Source organism: Rhinolophus sinicus, chromosome 2 (genome assembly GCF_057876585.1).
Source record: "Rhinolophus sinicus isolate RSI-liver-muscle chromosome 2, RSI-T2T, whole genome shotgun sequence".
Taxonomy (NCBI): domain Eukaryota; kingdom Metazoa; phylum Chordata; class Mammalia; order Chiroptera; family Rhinolophidae; genus Rhinolophus; species Rhinolophus sinicus.
In genome coordinates, this window is record NC_142502.1 from 168,270,862 (window position 1) to 168,296,589 (window position 25,728).

Below are 25,728 nucleotides of genomic sequence, written 5' to 3' on the forward strand. Positions count from 1 at the left end.
AAAAAAGAATTGTCCAACACTGGGAAGCCACAAAGAAGGTTTTAAGGCTATACTTTGGGAGCAGGTTGATTAGCATACTCCCCAAATTTATGTTTGCCCAGAACCTCAGAACGTGGCCTTATTTGGAAAGGGTCTTTGAAGATGTACTTTGTTGGGGATATCAAGATGAAATTATCCTGGATTTAAGGTTGGACCTAAATTCAATATCTGGTGTCGTTATAAAAAGAGGGGAGGACATATAGAGATTAAGGCCTTATAAAAACGAAGGCAGAGATTGGAGTGATGTAGCTACAACTCAGGGAACACCAAGGAACGCCCGGGCCCACCAGAAGGTAGGAAGAAGCAAGGAAGGAGTCTCCCCTAGAGCTTTCAGAGAAGCACGGCCCTGTCAACATCCCAATTTCAGAATTCTGGCCTTCAAAACTGGGAGGGAATAAATTTCTGTTGTTCGAAGGTAGCCAGTTTGTGGTAATTTGTGATGACAGGCCCAGCCCTTTGCCAGTTCCTAACAAGCACTATGAATGGCTTATAGGTTACCAAGAAAGACAGCAGGATGGGTGGGGTTTATGGTCAGTTGTCTCTTAGTAAAGTAGGCCACACATATTTATTTTTATTTTTCTTAATGTTGAAGCATGTGAAAAGTGTTTGGAAGCTCCATGAAATATTTGTCTGGAAGCATGGTGTCATGCAGGCCCATGAGTTTTTCTAATATGCCATTTATTGGCATTCAGAAAATGCAAAGGCCAGGACCACTAACAGGCACAGAGACACATCCGAGATGTGGCTTTTTTCATTTACTGCCCTCCCAGATCCTGGCAATGCTCTCTACCTTTTAAAGGTACAATTTTATGGAGATTCAGGTGCCAAAGAGTAGGTGTAGGAGTCAGTGATTAGAAAATGGTTATAGGCCTGGAGAGGAATTCTCTAGAGGTAGCTGCTTGTTAGAGTGTTATTCTAGATATGAGAAAAACAATTGTTCAAAATTTTCCCCAAACCTTAAGGTGTAGGAGCCTAACGTGGCTTTAAAAATGTTTGAAATGCTTTGACACTTCTCCCACCAAATGGCGGAGTTTATGCTCCCTTCCCTTGAATCTGGGCTTTTATGATTGCTTTGATGAAACAGAATGTGACAGAAGTGATGACACATGACTTTCTAGGTGAAACTATGAAAAGATAGCTTCTGCTGGCTTTTGGGGGGACAATTGCTCCGGGAAACATCGGCTGCCATGTAACGAACCTAGATACTCTGAGTCCACCATGTGGAAGAACCACATGTGGTGGAGGGAGGGAGGGGAGAGAGAGAGAGAGAGACAGAGCAATTGAGATATTGCGAGGAAGATACCGAAGGAGCCCCAGGTGTTTCTGCCTCCAGCCACTTAAATCTTCCAAGTCCAGATGCTATAAGCTTTTAAGATGATTCCAGCCTCAGCCACCACCTGACAACAGCCTCATGGGAGACCCCAACCCAGCCAAGCTGCTTCCTACTTCCTGACCCACTGAAACCATGAGAGACAAATGCTTGTTATTTTAAGCTGCTGTCAGGGTGATTTGTTATGCAGCATTCAAAAACCAGACCAGAGCCTATGAATAATTGTAACTGCTCAAGAGATTCTAGGAATTACCTTCAAATTTCTCTGAAGAAAGGCGTAGAGGTAAGAAAAAGATCCTGCCGCAGCTGAAGTTAGTGGCATCTGTGCTGGTAAGGCAGATAGTCCATCCTCACCATGCTGAAATGAGCAAGATGGACTTCTGCGTGAAGAGCACTACAGGCAGACATCGAGATACAGTGGGGTCGGTTCCAGACTGCTGCCACGAAGCGAGTCGTGACCTTTTTGCTGGTGGAGGGTCTTGCCTTCAATTTGTAAAAAACACAACATCTGGGAAGGACAACAAAGTGAAGCGCAATAAAACGAGGTCTGTCTGTATAATTTACTCATGCGGTACGATGGTATCAGGAATGGAAAAGTGACAATAACTTGCTCACGATTTCCGGGGCAAGAGCAGAGTCTCTGAGAACTAAAGTGTGAGTGATAAAAATGTCAAGTTATTAGTTGGGGGAGCAGTAGGAGCTGACCAGGTGGTCAGGGTTAGGGTTGGGTTCCGGAGTAAGAGTGCGGCTGTGCAGTTGTAAGTCATTATCTTTCAAGTCTAAACACCTTTCTGTACCCTGCTTTGAGACGCTGGGGATGAAACTCTGCAAGTGACATTTCCACTTTTCTAGCAGGATCCCTTTTAGCCTCGATAGGGGGGTTGGGGAAGCCTGCAGGTCTGGAAGAAGAGAGGTCCTGCTGCTGCCCGCCTCCTTCCTAATCCTGGGACATCACCCCAGCAGTTTCTTCACCCTGCCCAATGCACTGCCATCCACAGTAACAGCTGAATCCACTTTTCAATTTTTTCCCACTTATAAAATCAGCTCCTTTGTATCTCTTCAGAGACACCAGCCCCAGCCGGCCAGTGCCACCTCCTCAGATAGTTGAGTTTCAGCTCTGCAGGCAATTCTCTATATTAACCCCCCCGCTCCCGTTCACATATCTGGTGTGGTTTCTGCCTCCTGAATGGACCCTGACTGATATAGAGGCTTTCCTTTCAAAGATAATCTGCAACAGTCACTTAACAGGTTTAAATACCAGGGAGACCCAGTTCAAACATCAAGGCAAGGACAAGAGACAGGATTTGAGCAGTGATCACAAAGACAGAAGGTTGAAGCAGGGCAGAGACAGAACCAAAATAAGAGTAGGACAGGAACAAAGTAGAAGGATTAGGGCAATTGCTTTGAAGACAGTCCATTATCAATTCACTCCACTCCCCCAAGGTTTATGGTGCTGTGACACACAACTCCGTAGGGTGGTTAGGGCTGGCTTAAAAGTCCTGGGCAAAGTGGACATCATTGTCTAGATTTGGGATTGGTAGGTTCCAAGGAAAGCTTGCAAAATGATTCCTAACATATCTTGTCTATGGTTGTAGAGTCGAAAAACAATTGTTAGACACGGAAGACAGGACTTCTTTTGCCTCATGGCTGTTGCTGTCCCACCGTGTCCACTCCAAGGACAAGGGCTGCCTTGAGACCCAAGTTGTGAGAGCACTTACTCAATGTGTTCTCAAATGTTCTCTCTGAACATTGTAGAGTACCAAGCCCACTGACCATCTCAGCTCCAGACTGGTCCAGCCCTGGACTCTCAACATCTCCCTCCAGGTGGATGCTCCTGGGCATCTCAAACTCACCACATTCAAGACTGGATTCAATCGCTCTTTCATTCCGTTTTCCCCCATGGAAAGTAGGTATGAAACACTAGCTTCCTTCAGTGTAGCCACCAAAACCAGAAATCTGATGTCAGCCTAGAATCTTCCCTTTTCCCTTCTCTCTTACTGGCTTCAAACCGTTTGAGTAATTTGTGTGGCATCTCAGTGAATAAGATGAAGTCTTGCTGCCTAGGGAAAAAGGAAAGAAAATCAGTAAAGGCAAATCTGGGGAAGACTTTTTATTCAAATGTCTCTCTTAGGAGAGAATCATGAGAAATTGAGAAATGGGGCTGATGCTGGTGATTAAGAACATGGGAGGGAATTCTAAAGATCTCGAGCTCTCATCTGTGGGAGGAGTTTGAGAACAAAGACCCCAGGAGCTGTTGACTCATGTTGCTTGATTCTGAAATACTGAAGTCCCCTGACAGGAAACCCTGTGGAGACTACAGACTAAACTGTCTTGCCATTGTCAGTCCCACAAGGAGCTGAGCAACAACTGGAGCAAAAGGAAGTTGTTTTATTGGATTGTAATTTTTGTTTTTGTCTTAAAGAGAAATCCTTCTTAATATTTATATCAACATCTTGAATAAAGATGTAGAGGGAATGCAACCTTGAAAGAGATAGCAACCCGATTGATTGACAGAATCCAACTCTCAAAAGATCTTGGCAGGCTTAAAGTAAAGGGACAAATGACAGAAGGTAAAATTAATCAGAGCAAAGGTAAAATTCTGCCTTGATGTCTAAGACATCTCCTCTTGCACGAGTTCAGAATGGGGAGACACGGCTTAATAGGAGCCCGTACTTTTCAAATTTATTATTGATGTTATATCAATTGGGGCATGCTAATTGCTACAATTACAATTCTCAAGCCTCAGTGTTTTTAAGATATAGTGTGGAGAAAAAAAGTGCAGCGAGGATGGCAGGGCTGGCTCAGTCAATTAATCTCTTCTAGCAAGTCTTCAGACATTTCCATTAACGTGTACCCAGTAATAGAATTTTTTTAGATAATATGTTCTCATTTTAACTAAGTTAACACTCATATTGAAAAATGGCTTTAAAAGATTTCTGCCAAAAAGTAGCAGGTGAAAGATAATAGCAAAATAAACCTAAAGACAATGGCCAAGCAAACTTTTCTGCTCTGCGTTATAGACTGTTCATCAGTCACAGTATGAGGTAAAAAACAAAACAAAACAAAAACCCTTTCATCAGCCACATTATGAAGTGATAATATAATTGGACCAGCAAGAAGTAATCCCTCCCAATTTAAAATTATCAAGAAGACCATTTGAAACATGGACTTACATCTGCCTCCATTAATGATAAAATTCTTTGTAGTTGGTTAGCATATTATGTCTTGAGATATTAACTAGTAATAACATGAATTCCGGTGATTAGCAAGGCATTTAAAAGCTAAGCATCCAGAACAGGAAGACAAATTTCAGCAGTTTTTCAGAGATACTTGAAGTTATGTGGAATAAACCCAGTTCTCGACAAATCTCACAAAACCTACTGATAATTACTTAGAAGCTTCTTTTGAGGTTTTTCACTTTACAATTAAGGACAAATGCCACAAATCTCTGGTTCTTCCTGTGATAGTAAAAAAAAAAAAAGAAAAAGATGAAATAATTGTGAAACAAAAACCCAACAAACTAAGAGACATTCCTTTGTCAGCACATTTTTTGGGAAGTCACATAGAAAACATTTCTGAAGATATGAGAAAAATATGAGGATAGATCACTCTGTATTGGCCATGCCTTTGGGTGAAAGTACAAATGTTTATACCAAGTCTTGGTTTATGGTATATATTAGATTCCATTTCAAAAGTCACATTCCTGAAGAACTGCTCTTTCGCGAGGCACTAAAAAATCCTACCGAAAAATTTTATTGACTAATATCCCAATGATTTCATGAATGAAAAAACACTATTTTATGGGAAAATTCAGTGTAACCAATGAATTCAGAAGAATAAAAGGTATTCCTGCAGAGAAATAAAAGGAAGGATTTCAGAAAGCACTGACAGGGGTGTTCATCTCTGTGGTGTTGATCCAACATTTCATTCTTTCGGAAGGTAGTCTAGCAAAGAAATTGATGCTGGAAGTGAACACCATACTGCTTGATGCCACTGATGTGGTTAGTTTTAATGAAAAACTTTAAACAGCAGAACTTCACAAGATTGTAATGAGATGGAGAGTCTGTTGAGATTGCATCATAACCTGTTTTCTTCTACTCAATATTGCTTCAAAAATATAAACCTGATCAACTCAGTCCGCTGTATAAAACCATTCAGTTGCCTTCCGTTGTCTTCTGGACAAATTTCAGTATGTCCCCTGCTTACCTTCTCAGACTCAGCTCATGCCATGTTCCCTCTTGCTGTCTGCACTCTCGTCATCCAATCACAATAAACTTTTAATTCCGTGAATGTAATTCCCCTCCCTTCTATAGGCATTGTTCCCAAGAACTCTCCCTACTTCAAAACATGTGTGGTGATCTCCATCTCAGAGTCTGCTTCCCAGGAAACCCAACTTTCAACAATGACAGGAGTGGTTTAAGAAAACAGATGCTCATATGGGATTCTGAAGCTTCCACTCATCTGTCAGCTAGCAGTGACGATGCTGATCATCAGAAGGGGGAGGGCTGCTGCTACATAATGGGACAGAGAAGAATGTGGTGGCCTCCTGGTGAGCCACTGGGGTGTCTCCTGACATTCCCTTGCTCATCTTAATGAGAAGTGGACAAACACAGCAGTCATGCTTAAAAATGGCAAAGAGATCGAGAGCTCAGAAGCCTCAAGAATGAGGATCTGGGTCAGGCCAACAGGTAAGCCATCTTCTCAGCAAAGATGGTGGCTGAATATGGGCAATCTAGCATGGGTAGTAGGTTATGAATATCAGTTGTGGCCCTAACTGCTTACAGCTGGGGCTGCAATTTATCCTACTCACCTTCTTATTCATTTCCCCCAGGATAAGGTGCAAGAGGATCTTGGAGGAACTCTTCCCAGAATTTATATGGAGAAGTGGACCTGAGTAGTGCAAATGATGGACCATGATTGGCGTGCCACCCTCACCCCTTTAAGACTGAAGGACTTAATCCTTCAGTTATTGAAGCTGTTATTGGATGACAGTCCTCAGAATTCACCCTTCACTGGAGAGTTCTGCCTTGCACAAAGTCATGCCTCCTTCCCCAGGGATCCAAAAACTGGTCAGTGTATAGTATAAAGACCCAGACCCCTCATTTTATCGCAAGACGTTAAAAGGCCATCACAGCTTCAAGGTCCCAACAGTTGGCCTAGTCTTTGTTGAGACTATATCACAGCCCCATTTCTTTCTCTCTATCCAATCCTGACTGCTTCCTTCTCTTCCCTTCCTCATTGTTGATCCTGAGACAGCTCTCTATAAAAATTCCTGCACACCAATCTCCATCCCAGAGTCTGCTTCTTGGAAAACACATATTTCAGCATGAACATTATTGGGACACCTAATAAAATTTGCATATGAACTCTTGATTGGATAATAGGATTGTATCAATGTTGAATTTTCTAATTTTGACCACATACTGCATTTATATAAGAGAATGTCCTTCTTTTTAAGAAACACACACTGAAGTAAATAGGGGTAAAGCCATACTTAATTTGATATGATTTAGAAAAAAATTGTACATGGACTGGTAGAGGATCAGACAGAGAAAGATAGAAGAAAATAAGACAAAATGTAAACAATTGGTGAATCTGGGTAAATAGTATAGGGGAGTTATTTATATTTTTCTTAAAACTTTTCTGTAAGTTTGAGTTTATATCAAAATAAAAAAAAATTACAAAAATAAAACAACCCGACCTCATCCTATTTTCAGTGATTCTGATTCAATTGCTAACTTACCAACATAAGTATTTTTCTTTTTAACTTCTCAGGGTTGACAGTCATTGGTATCATGGGAAAGGTCAACATTAAACACAAGTAATTTCAATAAAGTATGATGAGTGTTATGAGAGAGGAGGTACTGAATTCTAAGAGAAAACATACAAAAAGGGCCTAACCTAGTTAACTGGGTCAAGGAAGGTATCCTTTGAAAAGTGACAGTTAAGTTGACACCCAAATGTGCACTTAGACCAAGGAGTATTGATGCGAAAAAGAAGGGGAGTATTCCAAACAAGAACACATTGTGGGAAAGTCCCAAAGGAAGAAACAGTGAGTTACAATCATGGAATTAAAAGAAGTTTATTGTGACTGGGTGACTGGTGATTAGAGTGCAGACAGCAAAAGAGAATATGACATGAGTCTGAGAATGTAAGCAGGGGACATACTGAAATTTATCTGGAAGACGATGGAAGGCAACTAAATTGGCTTTATATAGGGCAGAGACTTGATCAGGTTTATAGTTTTGAAACATCACTCTGGCTACTCCGTGGAGAGTGAATTGGAGGGAGGCAAGAATAGGAGCAGGGACACCAGTTAGAAAAAAGGTTGTGGCCATAGGAAGATGGCTTAGACCAGAGTAGAGGAAATGAGAAGGATGAGATATGGATGGAATCCAGAGATATTTACAATGTAGAATCAGTCATACCGGCTACTGATTGGCTGTGGGAGATGGTGGGGAGAGGGTAGGATGACTTTCAGATTCTGGGTTGGACAACTAGATGAGGCAGGGAACATCCGAGCTCCTTGGAAGCAGGGGCCTTGTCTGTCCTGGGTACTGTTATATTCCCAAAGCTCAGCCCTAGGCTGTAGGCATTCAATTAATATTTGTTGAATAAATGAATAACCTTGAAAATTAAGTTAGCAAGTTCAATTTTGGATATGGAAAATTTTGAGTGCCTGTGAGTCTTCTTTTGAAAGTCCACTCTGGGGATTATATAACATTTCATTCAATTCTGAGGGTAACCAGTAAAAAAATAATGCATGTGTCCTAATTTTGAGACCATTATTCTCCCCAGTGTTTAGAGGTCTGAAGTCCCCATGAGACATTGTGTAATCAATATCTCATCACTTTGGACCTGACGATTTAAAAATGACACTGATTGAGTATTGAACTTAACTAATGAGGGGTTTACCTGATTTTTGCGGTCATTCAAATTTCTTTATCCAGTTTTGACTATAATATTATAATTGTTTTTCCTTTTTTTTTTTTCATTTTTGAACTTGAGCCTAACACGTCATATGTGTTCACATTAAGGTATTCTGGTAAAAATTAACTCTAAAAGTGTGGCATTTTAAAGTGGACAAGAAGGACTAGATAATGAGTAGGAAAAAAAGAAGAAAAAAAAAAAGAATGAGAATAGAGGGAAATCCAAGGATTTTTACTGCCATCCAGTGGTGTTCCTCTCAGACAAATACGGGACAAAGCCCAGTTAATCTCTGTTTTCTACAGCAAAGTCTCAAATGCTATTCATTCAAGTTTGCGGATTGACCTGCAACATTAACTTATAAAAATTATATTATGATTTCCCAATTTTAAAGTAATAACTTTAATTGGTCCTCTTGTGGTCTTGAAGATCATAAACTTCTATAACAACCAGTTTACTTTAAGAATGTACTCAATGTACCCATTAAAGCCCTCGTCTTGATGACACACCAAACTCCTGCCCTGGTCTCCCCAGCCCACCCCATATACATACCTTTACAGAGAGTGAACTTCACTGATTCACTTTCAGTCCCTATCGGACATTTCCAAATTATTTACTTATTTATTTTTTATCAGTGCTCTTATAAACGTGAGCTCCTACATTGACTGTTTAGGGATGATGGAAATAAAAAAGGGAATTGGCCAAACCCCAACTCATTGGTTTTTAACCAAGCAAGAGCCTTTGCCAATCCACTGGAAGAAAAAAAAAAAAGAACATTCTTATTACAAAATTTAGAATAAAAGAAAAAATTGGCCCAAGCATATCATATAGTTTTGTATAGAGCACTTTTTGGACTTGATGAACACCATCCAGTTTGCATGAAGCTCATAAAAGTATTCATATTTCCTACTATAAAAAACATACGTATAGTATTCTCTGTACACTAATAATGTGGCCTGTGAACCAAGGTTTGGCCTTTCTGTGCTGTAAAGTCAAGCCCACCCACCAGCTTGTCCAAAGTCATAATCTCTGGCAGTGATGTCATTCTTTGACACTAAAAGCAAATACTACCCAGATCTCTGTTTCCTTTTTCCTGCAGGTTTGTAGTCCATTGTAGAGGTGCTCATGGCTAGGGGTTCAGGAGACCACAAGGCTTTGCTTGTGCCCACTAGCTTGAGCTACTGGCTTCGAAGGACTGGCCCAGACCAAAAAAAACAAAAGAAAAAAAAAATTGCTTCCAGAGAATTCTGTGCAAGCTCTACTTATATAATTCATAAGTGTATGAAGACCAAAGCACACAGCTAGCATCCATTAAAGGTCAATATATATTGTATTTACTGGCAGATAAGACATGCCAGTTTTAAAAGAAAATCTTTGGGTGGGGGGAATATGGAGGGAAAAGTTGAAATAGTTTTCATCTCACTTATTTTAAAGAGATTTTAAGTGGTTCTGGATACAGTATACTATATACAGAGTCCAGAGGAAAATCATTGGTTATAAAGTTATGCAGTAATATTCTACTAACCCTGAAAAATATAAAGTCATATGGTTAAAATGAAATATATCAGTATTAGTGACTTTCGGTACTGAGTAGTCTACAGAAAAAACAAATTTACTGATAAATGAAATCCCATTTCCCACATGGAATACTGTATAAATAGATATCAATACAATCTTTCAATGAATACTGGGAACCGAAAGTAAATCACAACATGAAATAAATGAGAATAAAGTTTTACAAAAACAAATACAAATCAACTAGCACGACAGAATACATAAGAACACTTTCCTATACAGTAACCAAAGGAGTCAGTAAAGTAAGAAAACCGCACAAACACACAGCAGGAAAATAAACGTGAAGGAACACCCACTTCACACTCGTACACTTATGCATGCATCATATTAAATAGGACAACAATAAAAAGATTTTTCTTTAAAATTAAGATGCCTCTGTCACCATACTGCAATTCAATATTGTACTGGAGGTCTTTCCTAGGTCAGTAGACAAGATAATTAAAAATATGAGGACTGGAAAGGAAGAAACAAAACTGTTGTTATTCACAGAAGACATAGGAAAATCCCAAAGTAATTTAAGGATAAATTGTTCAAATTAAGAAGACAGGTTAGCACGTTTGTGATCAGTATATGTCACTTGTATTTCTATACATCAGAAACAAACTATTACATATAAAAATTTTAAAAAGATATTTCCAAGAGCAACAAAAATAAGATACTTAAGAATACATCTACTAAAATATTTGTAAAATCTTTATGAAGAAAATTAGAAAATTTTATTAACAGACATTAAAGAAAATCTAAATAAATGTAATGGACCAGAAGACGCAATATTGTAAAGATGTTATTTCTCCCCACACTGACCTATAGAATCAATCTAATTCTAATCAAATCCCAACATGGTGTTTCTGGGTTTTGTTTTATTTTTTGTTTGTTTTTACTTTGACAAGCTGATTCTAAAGTGTATATATAAAGCAAAGGGTTTAAGAGAACAAAAGACAAGCCACAGTCTGGGAGAAAAATCTTTGCAAAACATATTATCTGATAAAAGACTGGCGTCCAAAGTATACAGAGAATCTTAAAAATCAACAATAAGAAAACAACCCACTTAAAAGAATGGACAAAAGATCTAAACAGATAACTCACTAAAGGAGATAAACAGCAGGCAAATAAGCACGTGAAAAGATGCTCAACATCATCTGTCATTAGAACATTGCAAATGAAAACAATGAAATCCCACCTGCTGGAATGTTGACAATCCAAAACAGTGACCTCAAATTCTGGCAAGGCAGTGGAGCAACAGGAATTCTCATTCATTGCTACTGGGAATGCAAAACAGTTCAGCCACTTTGGAAGACAGTGTGGCAGTTTCTTACAAAACTAAACATACTCTTACTATATGATCCAGCAATTGCACTCCTTCCTATTTACCCAAACGAGTTAAAAACTTATGCCCACCCCAAAACCTGCACATGCATAGCTACTTAATTCATAATTGCCAGAAGTTGGAAGCAACCATGGTGTCCTTTAGTAGGTGAATCGATTACATTCTGGGAAAGGCAAAACTATGGAGACAGTGAAAAAGAGCAGTGGGTGAATATGTGGAGCACAGAGCTTTGGAAGGTTGCGAAAGTGTTCTATATGATTTTGTAATGGGGGATACATGCTATACGTTTTTCAAAACTCATAGAATGCATAATACAAAAAGGGTGAACCCTAAAGGAAACTACAATAGTTACTAACAATATATTAATAGTGGCTCATCAGTTGGAACAAATGTATCACATGAATGCAAGGTGTTTAACAGGGAAAAGGGGGCAGGAAGGGGTGACAGGGTATTCTAGGAGCTCTGTCCTTTCCTTCAATGTTTCAATAAACATAAAACTGCTAAAAAAAATAAAGCCTATTTTTTTTTTAAAAAAGCCAAGGATGAACTTACTCCTAAAAAAAGAAGGAGGGTGAGAAATTTACCTTACCAGAAATGAAGACCTAAGGAAAGGCTCTAATAATGAAAACAGTATGGAATTGATGCAGAGATACACCAAAAATGATGGAATGGAACAGAGAGCTCAGAAATAGATCCACACACAGGTGGAAAATTGGTCTATGACAGAGCTGTCTCTATAGATCAATGGGGGAAAGGTAACTCTTAAATAAAATGATTGGTTCCACCCACAGCTATATTCCTGAAATAAGGCTTCCCAGTGTATTTCACATGATGGCAAAAAGCCTGTTTCACAGGATATTTGACATACTGGGGTAAAAGGTAGGATTTTGAGGCCTCTGAGTAGAGCTTGATGGAAAAAATTAATTAAAACTTCTGTACATTATATAATCATTTTAAGAAAAATTAAACATGTAGCAGGTATAATATTAAACATTGAAGAATTTTTCTAACATTTCCTAACAGAACGTTTTTTAAGTTTTATTAAGAAACTTGAACTTGTACCTAAAAACTTTTTAAAGTGTTTTATCTTTTAAATGACTACTTGCAGTTCCTGATCAAGACTTTGAATTTCATCTCTCAGATGCTTCACCGTCACCATCAGTGAAAACTTTGCAAAAATAGATGGCTGAAACTTTTAAATCTTCTAAAAATCATTCAGAAACTTAAAAGACATTTAAAATTGTTTTTAAAGAAGCTCTTCCTTTTTCATATTGGCAAATGTAAAGTTGAAATTTCTTGTCATGATGCCAGTGGATTTACAATCTAATTGATCTTTTTCACGTCAAGTCTTGCAAAATGTTGAAGCTCTAATTTGCAGAATGCCCGCGTATTGTTGGAGAAGTTGCCACCTGCTCTTATGCGTCTATGGAACATAGAAACACCCTGCTTTGCAGAGATTTTCCCAGAGATTGGCTAGACTGTGACTCTGTGAAGCCATTCTAAAAGTAATGAATCCTTTATGTGATCACAGTTACCAAGACAAGAAATCAGGCTGGGAAAGAGAAGACAGTTTGAGAAAAGGGAAATCAAATAATTAGACGATTTTTGATACAGCAGGGACCTTACAGTTCACTTGACTGACGAGACAACTGGTACAAGAGATAGAGAGAGACGTTCGAGGTCTGAAAGCAGGCTGTGGAAGAGCCAGAAATTCGGACCCAGGTAGGTGTTCTAAGATGCCAAGTCCAGCATGCTTTATGTAAGACGGGCTGCACTTTCTGTAACAAATAGCAAGGGACAGGTGAAGTGACTATGTTAGTGCTCTCTATTCTTTTTCCTAGGGAAATTTAAGACCTATGAAATTGCAATTATTTCACCTGCTCCCTAGGGCTTCTACTCCTCCCCCCCATTCCACCTGCCCCACCCCCGTCCCCCCCGCCACGATCATCTGGTTCCTCCTTGTTCCCACAACATGGGGTTCTAGCTTCCATAGGATTACTTACCTGGTTGAGGTATGATGAGTTGGGTTCACGTCTGTCTTCTGAGCTAGCTGTGGGTCAAACACTACAAGTTACTCATCTTTATAGTCCCAGAGTCAAACACAATGCCTGGTACAAACAAGCTATCACACTGAACAGCTCACATGTAGAACCTTTCCATCATTGCAGAGGGTTCTACTGGACAAGTTCTATCAGAAGCAGTGATTTCCCACAGGAGGTGAGTTTCTGCTCCACCAGTGAGGGCCCTCATACACTCTCAACGACAGGTGACAGCTGGCTAGGGGAATCTCACATTCCTGTGATTATCAGTGTTTTACCCTAAATTAGAGAGCTCTTTTCACGGAGCAGTGTCTACTGTCTGATCAGACTGATTTATTCCTGCACTCTGCAGATACCTGCCCTTATTCCTTTTTTCTCATAATTGTGATTACTCATTGCTTTGCTATTGATCTGTGACAGCTATCTTTAGTTTCTTTTTCTTACTCAAGATTTTAGCAGTAATTCATAGATGCTCTAGTACAGACTCAAATCATTCTTATTTGAAAGTTGAAGAGAGTATTAGAATCATAGTGTTTTAATGCTGCAAGGTATTAGAACAATTCCTAAACTCAAAATTATAGTTTGTCCCCACAAGCAGGGGAATGTAGTATCGACATGCCTAGGAACTGTTTCCTTGAACTGTTGACCCAAATGAAATGCTCATGACTCATTTCTTAAGCACATCAGGTTTGTCAATTTCTGCCAATATAGGGACATTAAGATTTACCAGAATTCAAGTACATTTTAGAGTAAGAAAGTTAGTCCTTTGTGTGTCAGAATACTGAAGCTAAATTCTTTAGAATGTATAAACATTTTTAAAGAGAAATATGAATGATGAAATTGTGTAAAACAACTTTGATATACTGAATAAGGGTTTGGTTTGCTGGATTTGCTCATTTCAGCTAACATGGCAGATTTCAAGATTATAACATCCAGCTGCACAGGCTTAAATCAGATAGCCATATCTAGTGTTTTTTGGAGCAATGTTTTATTTTTATGACAATAGAATGTTATTAGTTGTTGGTATTTTAAGGTAAGGAGACCTGTTCTACGGATGGACAGAGACCTGATTCTTACTCAGGCAGCTGGACAATACATGTGTTAGCACAATGGATTATACATAGTTAGTATAATGAATGAATAGAATGCCTGTAATAGGAGGCTATCTCTTCACGGCAATGGATTAGGACCACTGCCACAGAATCTCAAACCTGCAGTTTGGAGGACAACTGGGCTTTTAAAAGTAAAATTGCAGCAACTACTGAAAGGAGCTAAAAGAACTGTATGTATTCCAGAAACAAAATGTTTTTTTCCAGGGCTATGAAGCAAAATTTATGTAACAAAACTTAACGCAAAAATATCAGAAGTTGTACTTAAAGCTATGTGTTATCATTATATATGCAGACATCTCCTGCTTAATGTTAGTAATTTGTAAAAATTAATTGTTCTGTGGGAAAATGCTAACAGGATTTATGATACTCCCCAACCAAAGTCCCCCAACCAATTTTCTAAAAACACAACTAAAACACAGTAAAACCACATTGGAATGTGAGCTGCTTAAAACATCTCTTCTTGATTGTCAGTGAGGTTTCACAAAGTTGCTTTGTGTGCAGTAGTATCTTCTCTTCCATTCTAATTACTCTTCTCTCTCATGCACTCACATAGCTTTTCAGTTTTTGACACTTGCTCTATTTTTTTGGTGTGGGGGGGGGGGCGAGACTCACACAACACCAGGTAAAAACAAGGGCTAGACACACATGGAAAGCACTGTGGAAATGCATTCAGGACAAGCATCTCCACAGTGAGCTAGTGGCTGGTCACCAGCTGATTATGACACGGTGGGCCTCTGTGCCAGCAATATCCTGGTTTCCATCCACTTTGTTGAGAGTCTTTATGCTTTTCAAACATCTGTGTACTTCTAACTCTTATATTTTAGGTTACTCAAGACCTTTTGAACACAGTATGTTGAGGATATAAGTTTCTCCTATATATAAACATTAATTGAAAAAATGTGCGAGAGATAGGTACGTTTTATGGTGCTTAGGTATTATTTTAGCTTTCTATTGCTGCTGCAATGAGCTATCACAAATTTAGTGGCTAGCTCATTAGCAACCTTCATTCCATCTGTAACCTTAACTCCCACTTGCCATATATGGTAACATATTCATAGGGCATGGACATCTTTGATGGGCCATTATTCTGCCTACTGCAGGTATTAAAAACCAAAAGCCTATCTTTCGGGAAAATGTTAAATTGGGAGATTTTCTGCTGGGTATGCCCATAGTTTTTTGTTTTTGTTTTTAACTCAGATGTTTTATGAAGTAAAAAATGGACTCTGAAATTCAGTTTAAGTTATAAAGCAAGTGCATGCTTGTGAATGTGGAATTTTGAAAGTTACTATTCCTTCTTCCTGAGATATGTACCTATGTTAAGTTTGCTAGGGCTGCCATAACAAAGTATTGCAGATTGGGTGACTTAAACAACAAAATTTATTTTCTTACAGTTCTGGAGGCTAGAAGTTTGAGATCAAGGTACTGGCAGGGTTGATTTCTTCTGAGGCCTCTGTCCTTGGCTTGTAGATGGCCGTCTTCTTCTTGTGTCTTCACACGGTCTTTCCTCTGTGTGTCTATGTCCTAATCTCTTCTTATAAGGACACGGATCATATTGGATTAGGGCCCACTCCCAATGACCTCATTTAACCTTAATTACCTCTTTAATGACCGTCTCTCCAAACATAGTCACCTTCTGGGTCAGTGTGGGATTAGGTCTTCAACATATGAATTTTGAGGGGACACAATTCAGTCTTTTACAGTATCTAACAAATTTAATCACTAGCCAGCAAAAAACTCTACATCAACAGAGAACCACTGTAAAAATAAAGGTGGCGGGAGATACAACTTATACACATGTACTCATTGACAATTACTGTCAGGTAGAATTTTTTTATTCACCAAATGTTTATTGAGTACCTACCATGTACACAGGATTGTAATAAATGGGGATGGGGTGGGAATGAAAGTGGGGCTGAATACAAAAATGAATTAGACACAGTTCTCATGAAACATGCGTTCTAATGGGCAGACAGACATTAATAACTATTACAAGTGCTATAATGGAAAAGTCCAGTATCAAGGAAAATGTCAAACCTACCTACAGTGGGAAGGCTTTCCTAAAGTGACAACATACTTGAAGGATGAAAAGGGATGAGTCTGGTGAGCAAACGGGTGGGGGGAAGTGGGGAGAAAAGTAGCAGTCTAGGTAGATACGTCAACAAAGACCCAACCATGGGGAAGTGCTAGTGGAGTTTTAGGAGCAATGTGGGGTGGAGGATAAAAAAGAGAAGAGTGGCATGGAATGACGTTACAGACTTAAAGGCACATCAAACATGGCTCAACTCTGTGGTTCAGAGAGATAAAGAGCCATATACGGTTTGGAAATCAGGTAGAAAATTTTTTTTCTAAAAAAAAGGTGAGCTAATTTTAACATACAATGTAAATATACTGGGACCATCAAGTTTTCCAATTATTTTGCTCGGCTTACTTTATACATTATGAATACTAATGTAATTTCACTAGTTCTTCCATTTCAACATAGGAAAGGGATTCAACTGACACCTACTAGCAGCTTGGCTAAGAATGGACATTACAATCAGACAATACACTGTAAATATAAAGTACTTTTCTCCAAATGTGTGTAAAAGTTTTGAAGCAAAATCACTGCCTGCTCCACAGGACAGACAAGTTGGATTTTAACAATGTTCCAGACCAGGAATAGCATAACCCTGTGTAACAATACTTACAATACAGTTTAACAATATTTTATCAAAGACTTGTGCACTTGAGATTTAAAAAAAAAAAAATCTGAAGAAAAACAGTAGCCAAGGAACTGCACAACCAAAAAATGAAAATTATATAAAATATTTCCACCACTATTTAAATGCCAAATTTAATCAAGCAATAGTTTAAAAATAACAGCACTGTTCTGCCTCTTTTCCACTGAATTTTACATATGAACAGACTATATATACTGGTTTTTCAGAGAGATGTCCATTTGGTCTGTCACACCAGTCAGGCTCACGCTGAATCCTTTTGTTCTCTTCCGAGGATATGCGACTCTGTGATGTTTCCGTTATGTCCGACATTCTGTGTTAGGTGCAATGTCTCACGTATAATACATTTCTCTCTTTTCCTTTACACAGTGCAGAGGATATGGGCTTAGGTGATGTGGATTCTCTTTTACTCCAGGTCACTGTCTTTTTCTAAATTCAAGGCAGTATTCAACGGGGTGCAGTAGTTCGGCTTGTCAGAAGGTACGTAGCCTGGCAGACACACACACTTGTAGGAGCCTTCCGTGTTGATGCACTTGGCATTCTTGCAAAGAGACATCCGGTTGTTCAACTCATCACATTCATTTACATCTGCAATAAGCCAAACCATGCAGGTAAACAACCTGTGATACAGTCTGTGAGGAAAGGGAACCCCCACCTTACCTGAGGCATCATGGCATTCGGCCTGAACACAACCTGGCTCTTCTCAGCTCTCCCCCCAGGAAACTGTATAGTCTTTCCCATTAATGTCGGTTTCAGTCACATGCAAGATAAGTAAGACTTTCTAGATCTTACAAAGGTAGATTATCAGGGAGGTTCTAGAATTTCTTTCCCTAGTCTTTCATACAATAGGAAAAATTGGCTGCCCTGACATTTTATAGTCAAATCTCAAGGAAGCTGGAAGAACTAACTATCCTACTTCTACTTTCTTTTCCACAGGTATAGGAGAACAGTTAGATTTGTCAAGAGCCATACAGTTAAGAACCAAACCAGTGAGCAGAGAGCCCTCTGAGCAGCCCCTCTTAAGCTTTAAGTGACCCTCTCAGGTTTCTTTCCACAGGAAAGAAAGGCTCGTATGCACTTCAAACACCTGTAATAACCCAGGTTACCTATTTTCCAGACCTACCACAGATTGAGACTAACAAAACTGCAGTAGGGAAAGGGACTGCTCCAGAAGGGAGACGGGCCACAAAAAATAGAAAAAAAAAACACCCCACTTTAAGTTACGGGCCTTCTCGCATTGAGGCCAACAAGCCCTGGAAGCCAACCTGGAGGATCATTACCTGCTCACACGGAGAAGGATAAATGTTCGGCTAGTGTTCTTTTAAAAACGAGAGGAAAGGCAACGAGAGAGAGTTTTAGGAGGAAATTTTTCTGAAATGATTACCATGGAAGCTGTATTTTTTTCAGACATCTATATTCCCTTATGCTTGTGTCAGGTATTCAGAGAAAACATTGCTCGTTGCGTAGTCAAAAAACTAAATTTAAGAGTCAAAGTAATTCCCTGGAACATTCTGGCCTTTCCTCTCTATGTACCATTACGTGAATTCTTAAATGAGATATCAACTCTATTTTTTTTTTTTAAAACTTGTGGTACAGTATACGGAACATAAATGTGACCAACTTAACCACGTTTAAGTGGATAATCCAGTGACATTAAGTACCGTTACCTTGTAGTACAACCATCACCACCATCCATCTTTAGAAATGTCTTCATCTTGTCAAACTGAAACTCTGCAAAACTGTCTTAAATGGACTCGATTATATGAGATCTGAACACAGGGCATCTCAGGGAAAGACTTATTTCCCATACGACACACATCATTCTTACCAACACAGGTCATCTTGGCCATATCCAAGTGATACCCATCAAAGCAGTCGCAGGTGTAACCTTCCTGCACCCTCACACAGCGGCCATTTTCACACCCGTTAAGGATGCCACATTCCTCAGCATGCAACTCCTCAAAGCTATTTAAAAAACCTGGAAAGGAAAGGGCAGAAGCCAAGTTAGAAAATTTCACCCTCTAAACACCATTTTATACACTTGTATCATTATTAAGCTTATGGTTCATCAGATGGACACATTTCAGACCTCTTCAAGTTAACATCAAAATTTAATACTGAATATATCTGCAACACAATATTAGGCATTACATGTTAAAACTTTATATGTGTTGTACAGATTAGTCCCATAGCTTGAATTCTGATGTTCTAGATTAAAGTCACTTAAAATGATAAAGCAAATATGTTTTTTTTGTTTTTGCCTTTCATTATTAAAAGTTTTTTATCTAAAGTTCCAAATGTCAGAACATCTTTCAGGATGGAACCAACAATGGAATTTATCTGAGTTCAGGAGACATTTGCTCAGAAGACCCAGGAGAGTCTAAGGCAGAGCTATTCCCCTTGGAGTTCCCAGGAGAGTGGAAAGAACTCTGGCCTCACTCTGGCAAGTCTGTTTGTTTGCTCTGGCTTTGGAATGAGCCTGACAAAAGGGCTCTTGGGGGATCAAAGGATAAAGGCAGTAAAAGGGACTCAAAACATCCTGATAAATGAGAAAAGTACATCATACTTGTGTTTAGAAAACCAAAAGTCTTTTTGTATAGAAACAAAGAAGCTCTTGTTTGGCTCTTTGTATAGTTTAGATATCTTTAAGCTAATTCAGAGCTAGAGTTTAGTAATATAAAAACAATTTAACCCAGCATTGGGAGTGTTTAGCTTTCTTTTGAGAGAAGAAACTTGTAAATATAAAGCCATGGTGACTCAAACACACTGTTGATGTGGCCTCGCATCCCTTCCCCACCTTCTTTCTGAATCTCACCACGTATTAGCTTGGGGGGGGAAAAAAATCAAAATGTGGCTAGAACGCTCTCTGGCCTTTGAAGTAATTCTCCAGTGGAACTGCAGGGGGCAGCAAAATATCATCTCTTACTCAGGGCTGTCAAGTCTACCTCAGGGATTTAAAAATTTTAGTAATACATTCACAACAGGCCGTTTTAAAAACTTTTAAAGGAGACAAAATATTAAAGGTCATCAAGAATATGTCAGCAGATCCCCACAGCCAGTTTGAGAAATACTGACTTAAGAAAATAAAGTCTTAATCTATGAAAATATTTTCAAATTCCAGTTATCACAGCAAAATCATTTTGACTTTGTGACTAGTAAAATTATTTTTTATTATAGAAATTAAAACATGAAACTAAATTTGAAATTCCTATACAGACATCACGTAGACTCTCCGAAATATACAGGACTCTAAAATGGGTCAGCACTGGGCAGCCCCTGCTCCAAATCTGGCCTGCTGCCTCATTTTTGTAAATAAAAATTCTATTAGACAGTCACACCCATTCGCTGATGCATGGTCTGTGGCTGTTTTCATGAGACCATAGTAGAATCGGGTAGCTGCAACAGACATAGTATGGCTGCCATGTCTAAAAAATTTGCCATCTGGTCCTTTATAAGAAAAAGTTGATCTCTGCTCTAGGAAATTGCAGTTTTTTAAATACTTCCCTAACTGAAGGTACCACCAGCTATCAGCTCAGCATTCTTAACCCACCAGAAAGCAAGAGATGGTGAATCATAAAGGTGGTAAGAAAACTTAGCCTCCCATCTATGTTTCTGTCACCCAATACGATCGTTTTCTTTAGCGGGGCTAGAAGCTCTAGCTCCTGGCGGGGAAGGAGGAGCTATTGCTCGGAACTTGTCTGAAATTTAAAGGCCATTAGAGTCAAACTTGGAGGTCTTGGAACTGCATTTCAACTTCCTATGTTGCTAATTAAGAAGTGGATGTGACACCAACATGTTTTTCTTAACATTTGTAGTGAATTTTAAAAAAGAGTTTTAAGGCAATGTCAGCATTAAAAAAAAAATAAAAAAGATACATAAGCCAGAACATTTAAACATTAAAATTCCTGGAATCTAAACTATACTGCGATAGAGGCTGCACACATAAGCTACATATGGGACAGTGTCAGAGAGGTATATAGACTTAACCTGGTATTTCGGATTTCTTTTAACCTTAATATTTCTTCCTTTCTTTTCCTTTGTCTCCTTTTTTTCAGGTAAATGTTTGTTGATTTACAACACATACACAGAGAAGTGTAGAAATCATAAGTGCACTGTCTTATAGCTGTCAGTATATTTAGGCACATTTCATGAAGTTGTGCATGGGTGGGGGACTGGGCAAGAACAGCAGGGCCTCTGGATGCTGGCATGTTCTAGACCTGGGGTTGGGGGGTCACATAGTGTGTGTGTCAATCAACCCAGCTGAATGAACAGAATGCTGTTTTCATGTAAATTTTAAAGCACTCTTAAATCTGTTGGATGAGTAATATACTGCACCCTCCAAAAAACAAAAGGAAGAAAGGGAGGGAAGAAGAAAGTACGGGAGGGAGAGGGGAAAGAAAAGGGTAAAGGAATAGGGAAGGAAGATAAAATTCCTTTACTCAGAATTGAAGTAGATCCAAATGCAACCACAAAGCTTGCATTGCTCCTCAGGGACTAGGTCATGGCTAGTGTGTCAGTGCACAGGTGTCAGGGCCCAAAGGAAGCAAAACACTTCATTGTATTTTGTAATTCAGCAGCATCTTCGAAGTCCTAACCTTGACTCCCTGGTCAAGAAGGATTCCCTGTCTTGAAAACCTGGAGCAGAGGACTTCACGCTGTGAAGGGGGCCTCTGCATAAGTAACGTGGATGAGGCAGCTGGAATCTGTGTTTCCCTATTCCCGTTCTTAAAGTAACACAACCTAGAATCTACGACTATTGCATTCTGCATGGTCCTGTTTTTCAGACTTCAAATAGTCAGTCTATATTTAAAAGCTCTGGTTTCCTCCATAGAAACATTTAGCTTGTGTGGCTTCCTCATCTAGGCTGCTTAGTTGTATAGCGTCACACATTTACTTTCTGACATGCACACTCCACCTCCCACAAGAAAACTCTGCTTGCAAATCCAGGAAAAACTGCCACACATAATTTCTTACTTAATAAAGACCCTCATGAGTGGATTCTAAAAATTAATTTCTGACAGAGCAATTTTTTTTTTTTTTTTTTTTTTACTTTCTACTCTAAAATACTTGCAAAGATCAACTCGGTATAGTTAACCTTTGTTCATTTCCATGTACAAAAGAAGACTACAATTCTAACTAGGCCTTCAAGAAAACCCTGGACCTCAAACCCATTTACTCAGTGGGTAAAAAGATGATTTTTGTTATGGAAATGCTAACAATAATTTACTTTAAAGACAGTGAACATAACAGCATCTCTGCCCGTGAGACAAATAATCTGATCTCAGGGTTCTCAAACTTGAGACATCTCAGGATCACCCCAAGGGCTGGTAAAACAGACTGTTGGGTCTTACCCCAGAGTCTCTGATTCAGCAGGTCTCGAGTGCAGCCTGAAAATCTGCATTTCTAACAAGTTCCCAGGGGTGACGTTTTGAGAACCACTGACTAATCTTTAACCACAATTTAGTTTCATAGTGACTGAGGCATTTTGCTTACGGTCCTGAATGAAGTAGGGGTCAGCTTCTGGAGCATACTGTTCACTGAAGTCAACCAAGGCATCCCGTCCATATGGCCGCCGGCTTCCTGCGATGGGGATGTTACACAGCTGGGCATAGTCATCTGAGAAGGAAACAGTGAGGACTGTGACACACCATCAACGTTTGCTCACACCTAGAGCACTGACCCCCAGCTCCGGGCAACAGAAATCTGCCAGGGCTGTCCACCGCGTGCCCTACCCCACACACCACTCGTCCTGGAAGGTGTCGCAGGATTCTTCATGGAGCTCAATACGTCTACACAATGCTTTAGAACATAAAATTCGAAACTGAAAACCAGAAACAGTCGCTGAACTGTTGGTAGAACACATCCCAGGAGAGTAAGGAACTGAAAAAAATGAGCCACCTGAGAGTGCTGTTGGAAGGACAGCTTCAGCTGAACCCATTGGATGTTATCAAAACATTTTCAAGGTATAAAGTACTCATTCTTACAGACAGGTGCTTTTTCACTCACTAGTGAGGGAAACTATGTATCTCTGGTGATCTGAAATAGAGACAACCACTAACCCAGGATGCTATGAGGTACCATTTGAATTTAGTAGCTACTGTGGTATTGTAACTCTGCACTCAAGAGCTGGTCTTTCTGAAGAGTATTCTAGTAATGATGAAGGAGGTGATAGCCTGATCATCATCACTGTGCAGTACTGGTAGCAGTAACAATAACAGCTAACAGTCGATAATGCTTGCTCTGCGCCAGGTACTGTTATAAGCACTCAACACACATTCATTCACTAAAGCACTCACACTATTGTATGAACAGGTACTATTAGCATGTCCATCTTACAGAGGAGGGGACAGAAGCACAGAGTGGTTAAGTGATAGCTGGTATGTGACAGCATCAGATCTGAACGCAGTGTGAAGCTCCAGCTTGCACACGTAACACTCTGCCTCTCCTACAACTATCGCAGGTCCTTGGCAATTCTTGTCTTTACCTCTTCTGCTCCCTGATACATTCATCTACAGTTTCCACTTTCTGAGGCCACATTCCCCTTCCAAGCTGGGTCACCCCCATGGTTTCCTGACTTCTAAACTCTCTTTTAGTCCTCACAGGACCCACATGGGATCTTGGATCTCCGTTTGTCTGGGATGACTGAGCTTTCCATGTATTTCATGGTCCCAGGCTCCCGTCTGTATGTAGAAGCAGAGTTATTTAGAAGGTCTATAAACGAAAGCTTTAGAAAGGATGGTTTCATGTTCTGAATGCACGTTTTATAGAAATACGTTGCCCAAGGATTTATCTAGCGGATGGTGGAAATTCTGGGGCGCCTTGGATTTCAACAGCTCTGCCAGAGCTGTGACGTGCAGGTCAGTGGCCCCAGGACTGGAGGGGCACTCTCAGGGCAGTCACACAAGACAACAGCCACTTGTCTGGACCACAGATGGGGAAGAGTTGCTCTCTCTTTTGTTTCCTTCTAACATACAAAACTAAGGAAAAGCACTAAGGTACCAGTGTGAAGGCTCAAAAGATGTCTTTCATCCTCTTACTTAAAGTAGTTAAAGGTGTGTGTGTGTGTGCAAACATTGAGTGCGTGTACACACACACACACACACACACACACACACACACCCCTCTCTCCCCTAGTATTGCGCAAAGAAAGTGTAAGGCCAGAAAAGACCATGCACCACTGGCTAGAGTAGAATTATGGTTGCCCCTTCCTAAAATTCTCCTCACGCAGAAGCACTCCAGGAACAACTCACCCCAGACAACCCAACCTTTGGCATGAAACCATTTCATGAGAAATATTAATTTCATTAAGGAAATAGCTGAACCTGGAAAAAGATCCTTGACTGAAAAAAAGAAAAGAAAAACCAACTTCAAACAAAGAGAACACACATGGCTGTCACTTCTGCTTCAAGTTTGAGAAAGAAGAATTAAGGATTTCCCTGCGAGGGCAAGATCGCTGAAATGTTTACAAGTTTCAAGAGCTGAGGTCATTTTCTCTCATGCCTTTTTATATGTATTTGTTGTACGTCTGAAAGGGAGACTTGTTCAATATTTCACATCCAAGCAACAGTTGTGATCAAGAGTAGATATTAAAAATAAATTCTTTTTTTAAAAAGTAAGAACTCTTGTTCTTATTTTGCAAAACTCAATCCAGAGATGACTCAGCATGCTCCTCTCCCACATGTGGTCTCACCGAGCCTTGAGGTCCTGGGGCTGTTGACTGCAAGTCAGGGCCATCCCAGGGCTGTGTGACCTTCCAGCCTATGCCCTTCCCCTAGACCATGCCTCCTCCACCAAGGAATGAGTTGGTCTCCGCCCTCCAAGCTCTCACCATCTAGTATTGCAAAAGGGAAGGGTCTGAATGTGAGAGGAGGAACAGATTTCTCTTTTCTTGTAAAATCCTTACAAGTAGCTTCCTGGAAAAGGTGCCATTTGACCTGAAATTAAATAGTTGAGTAGAATTTACAGGAAAAGATATGTTGGATTGATTTTCAAAAGAGCTTACCCAAAGGCATCAAGAAAGCAAACTGCAGGCTGGGTTTGGGGACCACCTAATGCTCCTAAGGAAGGCTTCTGACTTGACATGGGCTGGTAAAGGGAGGCAGAGGACAGGAACGGGGGTGGGACCTCTGGGCCTTGCCCTATCTTCCTTCCCCTCCTCTCTTCCCCAGCCATGCATTTCTTCTCTTGTGATTCTAGAACTTACTGTCCTTTGCTGTTTTACTTTCTCTAACACATTAACATTCCAAAGTTTAAGACAGCTTTGGGCAGTTATCAAAACATCATTTCTGCATTAAATGTACTCTCTTTTGTATTTGAAGATGTGCTGTGGTTCCATCATCACCAGTACATGCATTTTGAGTTATTTTCTTTCTGGGAGCACAGATGGGGCTATCCCAATCCATCCATGCTGCCTCGCCTGTCGTGCACATCTGCTCTCATTCTTGGCCAGGGTCAAGGGTGAAGTGAGGATGGAGTAACAGAAATAACGTGGGCTTTAGAAGCAGAAGGTGGGGCTCCAGTCCTGATTGCACCACTTCCTTTCCAGCTTAGCAATTCTGGGCAAGCCTCAGTTTCCACATCTGTTACATGGGAATAATTCCTGTGTGCCTACCTCTGTGTTACTGGCGTATAAAAAACGAGATAATGTTATGGTACTGTTCAT

General features: G+C 39.8%; 1 protein-coding gene across 15 annotated transcripts in view; it reads right to left on the reverse strand.

Annotated features, from left to right (window-relative positions):
- Nucleotides 1–16,159: 16,159 nt before the first annotated feature.
- LTBP1 (latent transforming growth factor beta binding protein 1) overlaps nucleotides 16,160–25,728 on the reverse strand; it is a 353,132-nt gene continuing 343,563 nt past the window's right edge. For all 15 annotated transcript variants that reach the window (XM_019741724.3, XM_019741760.3, XM_074331884.2 and 12 more), the window contains 3 exons: nucleotides 22,560–22,682; nucleotides 18,895–19,044; nucleotides 16,160–17,654 (listed from right to left, as the gene is read on the reverse strand). In XM_019741724.3, coding sequence (XP_019597283.3) covers nucleotides 17,473–17,654; nucleotides 18,895–19,044; nucleotides 22,560–22,682 — 455 coding nt within the window. In that variant the 3' untranslated portion in view covers nucleotides 16,160–17,472. The remainder of the gene's footprint in view (nucleotides 17,655–18,894; nucleotides 19,045–22,559; nucleotides 22,683–25,728) is intronic.